The following is a 13,319-nucleotide window of genomic DNA, read 5'->3' as shown; positions in this document are numbered from 1 at the left end:
ATACATCAGAGTCAGTAAAACAGCAGATTAGAGTATGCCCCAGCTTTGACTAAGTCTATTGAAGGCAGCTACAGAAATAGCAGCAGTGAAACAATGTCACCATAGCACTCGGAGTAACTAGATTCTTGTTATAGTGAGCAATGACACTCCTTCATCTCTTCATTAATATTTAACCCACAGACGGTTTATCATTGGGACACTAATTACACCGATGGTTTACCTTCTTCCCCCAAAAGTGGCACTCATCCATTTATCGTGTTTTGCCTAAAAAGAGATTATCTAAGAGGCGAGAAATGGGAGGGACATCACACAATATACATCAGACCAGCTTGGCCAGAGCCCAGGCCTCCACAGGACCGCAGGCTTCATGTGCTCCTCTTTGATAACAGTGGAGCAGAGAAACCACAAAGTGAATATTTGTGTTCACTCACTGCAGAAAAAAGAACACGCTTGAGTACCGTATAAGTTTATAAATGGCTGGTTTAAATGGAAGAGAGGAATAGCCCCAAAGAGACAGGCAATGCAAAAGGAATACAAAAGTTCACACATAAAAAATGATTGACAATAAATACCAATATTTATCGACAACAGTAATTATGTTGCTCCAAAGCACCTTTTAAAAGAGGGGGTATAATGCAAAATTGAGGTCTTTTGTCATCCATGCATGTTTCAGTAATTTAGCGATCTCTCATGAGCCCTATTCAAATCCCTCTATTCAAACTCCAGCTGTAAGATTTTGTACAATGTTCAGCCCACAACCCTACACCACCCATGCTCCCACATGACAAATCTCCATAAATATAAAGCGTGCTACAAAACTGTACACAACTTTTTTTTTTTTATAATTTATGCCACTGACACAATAACCAAAAAGAAGAAGTATCCCCAAAAAACACGAACTGCAATAAAACTGTACACAACACCTTGACAAACCTTCATTAGCGGGATGCATGCTGATTGTGTTATGATAGCGCTCTAACGAGGGAGGGGAGAAAAATCATTTAAGGCCGTATTAGTCATAATGTAACGCATGCATACTCATCCATGTAAGGTAGATGCTTTAAATTACAGTTTCAAATTAAAGAAGCGGCCATTACACTTGGATAGCGAAACACAAAGCAAGTGGTCCTAATGATATGGCTCAACGGTGCACAGCCCACTCACACATGTAATATATATTTGTTCCACGTGTCTGAATAGAGCACAACCATTAGCATATTAATTAAAAATGTAGTATTAGCATCTGGCAGCATAGCAGGTTGACAGAGAGATTTGATTCTGTTTGCACAAAGCTCTTTTACGTGCGTTCCCACTAGACCTCCCTGGTATTCCTGAACAATACGAGAATGTAACAAAGTAACAAGCATTTGAATGACACATCGCAAAATAAGCACTGATTTGCAAGTCTCCACTGTGCGCATAATTATGTCTATGAGGTCGTCTGCGTTATATATAAATCTAACAGGGAATCCCTTACATAACCGCCTTGATGTGCGTTCTATGTGGGCTGAAGCGTAACCCAAAAGCACTTATTTTTTGAAGCGCAGTGCGGTCTACCAGATTCGTATCTATACTCCGCAAACCCCAAACTCGAAACAAATAGGGCAGAGCAGCTGCAGTAATACAACAAATAAGTCTCAGAGGCAGCCCACAAAATGGCAAACGCACAAGACTATGCAATATAAAATAAATCTCTATAATCATAAAGCAAGAGCTGATATAAAGTGCATTCCTGACCTCTCATTTAATAACATCAGTGCCACTTTCTTCTGGAGGTTCAGTTGCATTGGCGTGATCTATTTCATCATTTCATTCATGTGATGGCTGGAGGCTTTATCTTACGAGCGCATTAGGTAAAGAGGAAATGTGCAGGCTGATGGATTCCACAGCCAAGTGTTTCGGATTGACAAATATCCAGCCAGCTCGACATCCAGAACAGATAAACAAGATTTATCTGTCCACCATTGTGCCATCAAACACCTGGACCATGCTCATCTCATAACTACGTAATAAGTGGCACATTTTTTTAAAACGCCTTCTGTGAATAAAGCCTGGTTGTCACTTCAGTAGACAGAGGCTTGAATGTGCTCGACTGTTTAGGGACGCAAGATTTAACTCAATGGAATAAAATCTTAATTACAGTTTGAATGATCATTATTAGTGCTCAAATATTAGTGCTGGTTTTATTCTGTACAAACCTAAACATGTTCTTCAGCTAAATCTGGTGTAAAGCATCTCTTCTTTTATGAAATGAATATGTTTGCACATGGGTTAAAATAAACCAATAAATTTAACTAAATGGTAAATTTGTTGTTCATAAGTCAGTTTTTTCTCAAATGCTACTAATGAGTTTAAAATGTGCTGTGTGGGCTGAAACCTCAAGTCAAAAATCACAATCCCACTAACTGTCAGAAAAATCACAAGTGAACATTTTTCCAAAAGCATCTCTTCCACTTTTTGATAGATATGTTTAGAAATTTATTTTGTCCTCTTTTTATAACAAAGCTTTGTGTTTTCTTGTTATGTTTGTCTTATTAGAAGAAAACACAAAGTTTTCTTTTGACACAAACAAATAAAAAGCAAAGAAGAACTCAGCAGGATTACAGTCGATCTCTGACCGGTGTACTCTGCTGTACGACCTTGTCAAACTCACTCGTGCTTGCTCATTTTTCCTGCTTCAAACGGCTCCCACTCACCAACAGGTGTCATGATGAAAAGTCTCTCTTCTGCTTTCAGTTCTTCTACACCTGCCTCCATCTAACTCTCTGTAGTCTTAACTCTGACAAGCAATTTTAATTGAACAAAACAAAACAAAACAAAACAAAAAGCAGTTAACAAAAACATCTTCTCCAACACCCACTGAATGGGATTTTCTTTTACTACAACATATCCTTTTATCCTCTAGGCCTCTTGCAGGGAACGTCCAGGGACATACATTCAATATATTGAATCAATGGTCCACTTTATCAAACTATTATTGCTTAACACACTGCACATTTGATTTAAAGTAGCTGCTTTTTCAGCAGTAATCATGAGTCATTGTGATTAGTGCCATCATTCACTAAAAATGTGTTTTAGCCTTGTGTAAGGCTGCTTTGCTGCTTTTTAACTACTTTTCTACTTAGTACACTTGGTTCTGGCATTGTACTGCTTTTTTTATGATTGGTATTATCTTACTGTTGCCAATAGACTTAGTTTATCTGAGCATCTGTACTAAACACAGTGTACTTTTTAAGTTACGCCTTTTTAAACTATGTTCCATAATATGGTGTGTACCAATTCTGTTCCTGTTATGCAGATTAATAAGACACATCAGTGCTTAACAAATTCTCCTTGAGTAGTGAGCTATCAACGCTAAAGGGCACCAATCCCAAATTAATTACACAATTTATTTTAGATGACTATAATTAAGTGGCTTAATAGGCAGCACTCAACAACACAAAGGAGGGATTTGTTTAGGAATCACCAAATTCACAAGTTTTACCCCAATCCTGAAGACACTCGTGCAGTTCTTTTTATGAGATCTATGCTTCTACAAAAGACAGACGAAAGCTAATTCAGTCAGCTTTTTGAAGCATCAGCCTCTGTTGCAGCCAATAACACAGGGCTATTATTTTGGGTGCTACAACAAGCTGTAGGCAGCAACATGAAGCTTACAAGATCCTCTATAACTCCAACAAATTTACAGACCAACACGGAACACTATTTGGGTGTTTGTCATTTAGTCAGCAAACACAAGGCAGTCATTTTCCATGATGGAATACATTATAATGATGTATGGCAGGGATTAGAGGGCATTTTCAGACTGGTGGTTTAACCCCAGGTCCAAGCTTGGATAAGACAGTTCACTCCCCTTTGTATATGAATGTGGTGTGTGAGTGAGTGATTGTAAGTGTGTGTATGTGCAGACTGGCAGTCAAGCTTCTGTCAGTCAGCCCCAGGGCAGCTGTGGCCATAGAAGTGGCAAACAGTCAAGCTCTATATCAGACTGATATATTAGTATTACGATGAGCATGCTCTCTGACTGGTCTCATAAAAGATGCACTATGTGATTTTTCAGATGAGGAGTCACCTTGCTTGTCTCCATGGTAATGTTATTGCTATTTCTTTTAATGTTCCAAAGTATAACACTACACTTATCTTGTATTTATTTAGTTACAAGTGTATATGTGTATGCTAAACAAAATATGCTGATATATTTATACTGTGACCAGGCAAAGATTTGACCTGTAATTATATCTGATGTGGTCTGATCTGATTCTCTCCAGCAAGCTAATTTTTAAAGCCATACTGCAGAACATTTCAGGCAATGGAACGACATCTCCATGGAGACAAGCAGATGGAATATTCCCCACTTTATTGTTCTGCCATGTCATCAGTTTGCAGACTTATAACTGCACCATTTATCTGGGATGGGGACTGGAAAATGTCAGAGTACATTTATAAATAGTAGGACTAAATATTTATTTTAGTTCATTCTGAGAAATATAGTTTAATCCTCTTACTATTGTAGATGTCTCTGTAATTGAGATAGAAAAAAATAGACATACGGTAATAGACATGGACATGAATCATGCATGAACAATACATTACATGACTACACCATAAGGTTAATGTCAGGCTCACTGCTTGTGTGGGCAGTGAGCTGGATCTCCACACTGATGCACTCACATATCCCAAAATAACCAACCCCCCCTCCCCTCCCCTCTCCCCTGATCCCGTACCTGCATGCCACCGCTGGGTTTCTTATGGTTCAGCAGCAGCTCCACAGCACCCACCACCTCTTTGCGGATGGCGTGGAGCAGGGCGTCCCCCACATACACGTTAAAACTCAGCAGAAGTTCGATGATCTCCAGGTTCTCGTTTTCGATGGCGATGAGGAGAGCCGTGCGGCCAAGCGGGTCGATGCAGTTGATGTTGATCTTGAAGTAGATCTCTGCTTCCTGACAAAGTGAGGTTGTAACGGAAAAGTCAGTCATTTCACCTATAAAAGCTCACTGGCTTTGGCATTTAAGATGTTGATGGATTACTCAGCAGGGAGGTAACTATTGATTTAAGAAGAAAAAGTAGGACCTGTTTTCTTTGGGCCTTACAAAATGTTAAGAGTCTGATCATTGTATTGAGAGTTGCTATAGCACAATGGTTCTCAGACTGTGGTGATACACGGGGTCCTTCTGCTGGTGCACACAGACACCTACATTTATAGCATACTCCAAAGAAAAGTACAATAACTCAAATTATTCATGTAATTGATAGCTCTAGGTCAAGTCAATCACGAATTTCATCTTTGCATCTTTCTCCTTACGACCTCTTGTATATAGCAGACAGATATTTTTGTATTACTAGCTGCTCATTGTAATTATATTTATTGTGATGAGTGAGCTGCTGTGTCCAAATAATTTCCCTTGTGGATCAGTGAAATCTGTCTATGTCTCTTCAATTCTAGTGTTTGCATGATGAGTTTATTTCATCTAAATGACAGAACAATCCATCTCAGTAACAGCACATCTAACCATTGCAATGTCTAAAGTAAAACTAAAGTATTAGACAGAATAGACTCATATATTACATAAAAAATGGACAACTGAGGAGAACTAAAAGACGATTTGCTAGGCCCCCCCCCCGGGTAAGTAAATCTTACCATTACCTAACCGTTTTATTTTGACATCCCTTTATTCCTATCTACATCAGTAACCATATTTGACAAGCGTGATGATGGTTACTGTTCCTGCTTAATTTTATAAGATTGAATAAACTACAATTAAAATATTCCTGTGACGTTTATTGTGATTATAATCTGTGAGTTTGTTAATTTATTTGTGGAAAACATTCAGGCCCCAGATGTTCTTGAAACAGATCAAATCATCCTGGCAAAGCTCCTTCATCTCCTCCATCTCAGCCCAATTACCGTGTAGCTTTAACATTCATCTATTTTTCCATCACACTTTAAATAGAACCATCGCGGTGGCCAAATCTAATTGAAACACACACACATACACACCTCTAAGGCTTGTTTGACACTGGCATAGTCCCCTTTCTCCACAGCCCCGAGGTAGGCCTTCTCCAGGGGGGACAGCTCCGACTCCGCCCTCACGATCCTCAGCGGGATGCGGTCCCGGTATGACGAGTTGCCGGTCCGTCGGTAGTACAGCTGTGCCATCTCCCCAGGCTTCAGCTCTGCAGTGCTAACCTGCTAACACGGCTAACAGGGCTACAGCTGGTCCCGAGCCCGGTGGGGACAGTCTGCAGGGGACGGGGACAAGAGGATAGGGTTAGGGTTACAGGCAAACAGGTTTTTTGAAGTAGAAGAATGAGATCTAACTTTGGTGAATGAAGGTGATTGTTGTTATTTATAGTCCCATTAGATGAAATTAACGACTGAAAAAACTGAAATATTAATGTTAGATTAAAGAGGTTAGAATGTTGTCTAAGATAAAAGTTAACTTGGCCAGCCATGCTATTAACTTTCTCCTTTATACCAACCTATTAATACTTGTCACTGCCCACTCCCAATTTCACCAGCGCCACCGAGAGACCTAAAAAGTTGCATAGTGATTTTTGGCCGTTTTTACCGAATGCTCTTTCTGTAACATATGAATGGAGTTGGCAAAGTGAGTGAAGTTTGTAACTCAAAGACAACATCTAGACCTGGGGTGTCCATACTATGACCAAACTCACAACATTTTTTTTTTTTTTTTTGTCCCTTAGGTTTCGTGGTAATTTGGCCACAATGGTCATAGGCACTACTTTTTACTGTGAAGGGGTGTAATGATTAGCCTGATTCATCTGCCCTTTTTCACTTCATAGTGTTAGGAGTCCTTCGCTCGACAATAGCCTGGTACTTTTTTTCATTTAACCAATCGCTGCTATTTGGTAGTGAAGTATGTAATGCGCAATGACATGGTATATTAAGCTTTTCCCAGATAAAATTCACCAAACATTCTCTTTGTTCCAGCTTTAAATCCTCGATGTTGAGAATCATTGACAACACAGAATATATGGCTCTTCGCTGATTGGCTGGTGCCCAAATTCAAACCGTCTAATGTATTCCAATTCCTAACCTAGTCGCTGGAAAGAAATGAAATTGAGTGGAGGCACTAGGTGGCGCCAGCCTGGCCATGTAACGATATCCAAGTCTCACGATACAATATCGTTACAGTATGAACCTCACGGTACGATATTTACTGCAATATTATGGGAAAGCTCACAATATGGTGGGGAGGCTCACAATTAGATTTGTAACAATATCAAAATCTCTCGGTACGATATTTTCATGATTTACATCTCACGGTACGATATTTATTGTGATATTTTTTGGAGGCAACAAAACTGTTATTATGCTACTTTTTCTTCTTAAAATGCCTTGACAAGACTTAATCCAATGAACTAAGACTTAAAAGTGCTTAGTACTGTTATTTATTCATGTAGTCTACACTGAAATGGAGCAAAGGTCTGTCTGTCTTTTTTTTAGCTATTGCTGCACCATAATTCTTAATTTAAGCAAAGAGACTTGTAATTCGATATATTGTGATGGTCCATGATATTATTGTAAGAACTTTGATGATACGATATCTCGATATTTCAGTTATTGTTACATCCCTAACTGAATGTAAGTTTTTGTACCGCTTTAACCTAAAAACTAAAAATAACAATGCTATTTGATACAGACCTAAAATTAATTCTCCACATCTTATTAATAGCACAGTGCCTATATCAAAAGATTGACTGGATTTTAAATGATAGTTACTTCTCAAATATATTTAGAATGTGCTTTTAAGCCAAGAGAGACAATGTCCCAAGTGCACTTTGATGCCACAGTAATCACATTGTTGTTGTTCTTTTTAGGAAATTGTGATTCAAATGGTCATTCTATTCCCTCCAGCTGCCACTTTACTGCCATTATAAGGGCTAATTTCAATGAGACTCGCCGTAAAACTATGATGAAGCCTCTACAGTATATTCCCATTAGACACTGCAAACATCACCTGGCTTTTTATCCCTCTGTTCCTGGTTTAGATTGGCTCTTGGTGAAACAATTTCCTTGGAATCACATACAGAACTGCCCAAAGGGAAAATGTTCATCACCAACACTGAATAAATCACATGGCAACAGTGCACAATCACACAACAGGTAATGTCTATGTGGGCTATAAAAGACTGAGCTAAAGTAGATGCGGACAAAGTTATAGTACTGTAAAAGTGTATTATTATATTGTGCTTTGTTATGATTATAGGGGAGTAAAGATTTGTAAATTGGTTCTGTGATGGTAAAATTGCATTTCTGCTTCTTCTTGGTGAAATCTGATTCTATATTTTTGTGCTGAATCTCTGCTTGGACCTTCAGCCCCCTATAACCGAGACCACCAAAAGTAATCAGGAAAGAAAATATTGATTTACTGTCCAACTATAAATACGTGGAACAGTACCTGGACAGGCCAGAACACCAGACAGGTTCATAAATAAAGATGTGGTGCTGCTGTATGCGGAAAGCCTTTTTGGATCAGAAAGTTCTATTTTACAGGAAAGAGGAGGTAAGGGTTTTATCATGCAGTCATATAAAAAGACAGGGGCTTATCTATTTTCCTGACCAACCAACAATATGAACCAGTCTTATATTAAAGGTTTTATTACACAAAATTGACTCTAGTGAGTTTTAAGCCATGTTATAATGTTGTTACTTCACCAAAAACATACCTGGAGTTGTGTTTTGTTTCATTCACACATGTTTGAGCAACCATTTATTGTACGTTTGTCTACATCTCCAAAGATCTAAATGCTCAGTTCCACCTTATGATGTCACAAAAAGGCAGTTTTCAAGTTAACAGCTACTTTATACCTTTAGATCAGTAGAGATTTGCAATTCCAGAGCTGAAATAATTCAAATGATCCCAGTGAAGGTGTGTGGAGTTGAAAACACAGTAATCTTCCTGTGTTACCTACATGACATCACAAGGTAGAACGGAATGTTTTCTGTTTGAGAGAAGAACACAGCCTAAATATGCAAGATATGTGTGGTAAACATCTGTGAATGAAACAAAACACAACTCTGGATATGTTTTGAATGAGAAAACATCATAACATAGATGAGAAAATAGCATAATATGGGTCCTTTAAATTCAAATTAAGCATTCAACAAAAGTAGCCAAAGCATATTCCCCAGATTTCCTGTAATACAGAAGGCCATTCAAATTATTATTTTACTTGAATGAAGATTAAAGAAAATATATTCAAACCTACAAATGTAAAACTAGATTGATGTGGAAGCACGTCTCCTTTGGCAATGCTCTGCTTGGTTGCTTTTTCCCATTTCCCAATATCCTGATGTGTTTTGCTTTTTGCCCATAACCACTTAGTCTCTTAATCAATCACATTATCCAACAATTACTCCTTTACAGACGCCATATCAAACTTCAAACAATAATTTATGTCACCAAACTCAAAAGCAATCATGTTTGGTGATATTTTAAAACACAATGCACACTGGAAATTTGGTTGTTCATCTTTTCTTTTTCCAGAATTATCAACATGCTCACATATTTTAAAGCCTTTTTCCACATTGAAGCCTTGAATATGATCTTAAATGTCTCGCAGTAGTAGGTTTGGTTAATATCATGTCATTCACTGTAGCAACATCTACATTAATATCACATTATAAAGAGACACATGAACCCTGCAGTGCCTTTGTGTTAGAACAACGCTCTGAATGAAGCTTCTTTACGCATTGTGACTGAGCTCTTCCTCCGATCAATAGAGAGAAAATGTGAGTGATCTAGCCCCAAACCATAAAAACTAGAAGAAAATGTGTTGAGCAAAATGTCTTTTACTTTGAAACTCGTATTGATTAGACGCAGCAGAGAAGTGCGCACGGAGAAGCTTGCTCACATTGCATTGGCAGCATCATAAAATTGTCTGTATTTACTATTTAATGACTGCGGGTCTGTTTGCACGAGCACCCGCTGCTTCTGACACTGCAAGGCGCCTGGGTTTCCTCATATAAAGATTTGGACATTTATATTTTTGTTTAGAAGCGAAATGTTCCAAAGCCTAACGACTTTCCTGCTCTCTGTATTGTGTTGCTAATTTGAAGACACTATAAATAACTGTGTAAATTATAGATGTGCCCATGTTACCTTTGAGAAAAAAAATACCAACCTTTGACAGGCTACGCATCGGAACTTCGCTCATGGAGACGAGAGTGGCTCCTCTGAATATAATCCAACATCATTCGAATAGAAAATAATGTGCCAAATGCGTAAAAACATCCTCCGCCTGAACTTCTTGAGATGAGCATTCCCAAAAGTAGCGCAGCGTGGTTATGCGGGAATACCCCAGTTTACTCACACTTTAAAGTTACTATTTTTCCTTTTTGGTTTACAGTCTACTGCGCTCTCCCCTCTTCCATTTTCAGACTTGTTAATTTTCCTACATCCAGTTTAGGTCCGTATTCATCCCATTCGCTTGCATATTGAAGAAGAAAAAACAGACGCAACGAACAGAGCTCGTGGTGTGAGGAATCCTGGAAAAGCGAAAAAACTGGCGACGGTGAAGTTTGATTGGCGGATTACACCTGGGTCCGCAGCGCGTGCCGGTCCTCGCGCACTGTGAAGAATGTGCTCTTTGCTTGGCTTCTTTTGGCCGCTCCACTTATCCACCTGTTGGGGCTGATTGAGCGAAAAAGCAGCGCCTCCAGGAATAATCGCAGAGCTGCAGATGCCCGGCAGGCGGTCTGCAGGGCGCTGCTGCAGTTTGGTCGTGCGCACTTGGAGACGCATTAAGCACAATTGTACTGCGAGAGGGAAATCATCTAAATACGTGTTCAAACCAGGCGCACAGCACGGCAATTGAATTTCTCTCCAACTGAAGACAGACTTGCATAACAGCATAATCCCTTTTACCCATTCAGGTCCATCACTGGTCCTGCTGTAGGCTATTGATGTTTCAAAAAGGCTAAGAATAGCCATGGACTAAACTGTAAAGCTACACTTTCTTGAGATTATAGACACAATCCCTGACTATTTTCATTGCTTTAAAATGCACAAAGGAAGTTCTTCTAAAAATAACAGTGAATGCTAATTTTATGGACAACTCAAAGAATGTGTGTGTGCAAGTCGAACCTAATGACTAATCTTAAGTATTCATCACTAAATACAGCCTCATATACATCAAGCAATATCATGTATTCAGACACCTCCCAATTAGAACAACAGTTTAGTTGTAGACCTATATAAACTATTACATCAAATTTATCTAAATTTCTTTTGATTTTATTTTTCACTCTGTGCTTCACTATAGTCACTGACAGAATTCTTTTCTTGGAACCTTTTTTCATTTTACTTGCAATCAACATGACAAGTGGAGTGATGGATTCTTCAGCACAGCATATAAAAGTGTTAAGTGTAATTAGCTCTGTTTCTTTGCATACACTCTTCTCAGCAGTTTTCTCCATCTCAGCCATTGGAGCACAATGCACAGACAGTAACAGTGCGCTGGGTTCCTGTCTGCGTCTCCACAGTCATCCTCCAGGTCTATGTGAGCATGTGTGGGTTTATGTAGAGAGACTGCAGACTCAGTCACAATGAGGAGGCACCAGGGACACATCTCGGAGAGGAGAGAGAGGGTATTTGATTGGCCCTGCTCAGGACAAGACAGCTACTGTGAATGCTTGAGTATGTCTGTGGTCGATATGGTGAGAAACATTTATCTGATTAGTTACTTTGTTCTCCAGCCCAAAAAACACATTTAACATAATATTAATTGACATAGCAAAGGAGAAATTAAATTTGTCAACTGGACAAACGTGTATTGAATTTAACTGAATTCTCCTTTGCCATGGATTCTACCTGGATGACTGAGGGATTAGACCCATTAATTGATACAATAATTTAAAAATATTTCCTGCAGAGTTCTGTTGATTCAAGCTTCAATTATGAGGCTGAAAACTTCTCAAGACATGTACCTAACCCAACTTGCTTTTCTGCAAAGATCAGCATTAAAATCTGATCAAAATATTCAAAATGTTTGTGCTGGAGGTGAAATACCTCCAGAACAAGTAAAAAACATCTAACAATGTTTGGTAACTCCACCAATCTCTTGTAAACTGTGAAAACGATTTAAATAAATTGCATATGACTGAAGAAATGTTTCTCTTCCACTGTTATATTAAATTGACCCATAAATGTAATCACTGACACATGTCAGTATTTTAAGCACTTCTCACAAACTCATTACACAGGAAATGTGAAAGCTGCTTTTTGTTTTTGCACTTTTTGGCTGCCCCCCTGGAGGCACAGCTAATTTAAGGCCAAGACAGCTTTGATGTGTGAGTACAGAGGAGAGACGGAGACAGAACTCTAGCCTCATTTATGCGTAACAAGGATGTCTACTGTGCACCAGCAGAAAGATGCTGAATTGTAATCATTAGAACACTGTACTGGTTCACAGCCAATCAGAGACACAAAGGATAGTTCTCTAACAATAATCCACTGTGCCCACAAATAAATATTTATTTTATTCACAATCTTTTGAGAATTCTGAAATCTGAACTAGCTGTTATTATGACTCATATGGTGTTGCAAGAATAGAAGATCTTCATATTGTTATTTGACTCATTGTGGTGTATTTTGTAGGATTTATTGCAATGACATAAAACTTGGCAACTCGCCTGAGGACAAGACGACTCCTTTTTCTTTAATATATAACGCTGACACAGTGGTTTATACAAAGTACTGTTGAAGTGGCCAGTGCAAAATTACATTCATTCAACACATAAGCATCAGACTGTCCAAAAAAGTGCAACATGAACATGAGACAAAGGCACTTAATCCTTGTGAGCTGCATGCTGGTTACTGCAGTTATAAAACATCTTAGGAGAACATTACCACGCAGAAACAGAGCCTGCATAGCTGACAGGACAAACATCAAAAAATATTATTGATGCTAAAAATAGTCTTGCAGCTGATTCCTTTGCCTTAAAAGGCCTTTTAAATGGGATAGCCTCAAACAGCAGCCCAGACAGGTTCAGGGGACAAAATATAATCATTGTTTGTGAATCTGCTTTGTCAGCCCCAGACTTGGACTGGATTAAGTCAATTATTTTACTGTACTGGCTGATGATAAATTTGATGCAGCTGAAAGGGTAAGAGTATGTTCCGGGAATGATATTTTATTCTTCTGCTTACAGGTTTTAAGGCATTGTCTAAAGCTAGTATTCACATGCATGGATTCTGGGCCACATGCATAGCTTTAGAACAGCTTTTTTAGATGGGGAAGTGAAGTAGGTGCAGATCAGTTTTGGACAACCGGCCACTCATATGTATGCA

The 13,319-nt window shown here is 38.8% G+C and overlaps 1 protein-coding gene across 1 annotated transcript in view; it reads right to left on the bottom strand.

Annotated features, from left to right (window-relative positions):
* The window catches only part of trpc4a (transient receptor potential cation channel, subfamily C, member 4a), a 78,325-nt gene that overhangs the window by 18,683 nt on the left and 46,323 nt on the right, over positions 1-13,319 (bottom strand). Inside the window, exons 2-3 of the mRNA XM_055148252.1 lie at positions 6,002-6,243; positions 4,725-4,943 (exon numbers count right to left, since the gene is read on the bottom strand). Coding sequence (XP_055004227.1) covers positions 4,725-4,943; positions 6,002-6,160 — 378 coding nt within the window. The 5' untranslated portion in view covers positions 6,161-6,243. The remainder of the gene's footprint in view (positions 1-4,724; positions 4,944-6,001; positions 6,244-13,319) is intronic.

The sequence above is a fragment of the Boleophthalmus pectinirostris genome, unplaced genomic scaffold (assembly GCF_026225935.1).
Source record: "Boleophthalmus pectinirostris isolate CB_2022bp ecotype Guang Dong unplaced genomic scaffold, ASM2622593v1 HiC_scaffold_12, whole genome shotgun sequence".
Taxonomy (NCBI): domain Eukaryota; kingdom Metazoa; phylum Chordata; class Actinopteri; order Gobiiformes; family Gobiidae; genus Boleophthalmus; species Boleophthalmus pectinirostris.
The sequence above is the reverse complement of the archived record's forward strand: the minus strand, read 5'-3'. Positions and strand labels throughout refer to the sequence as shown.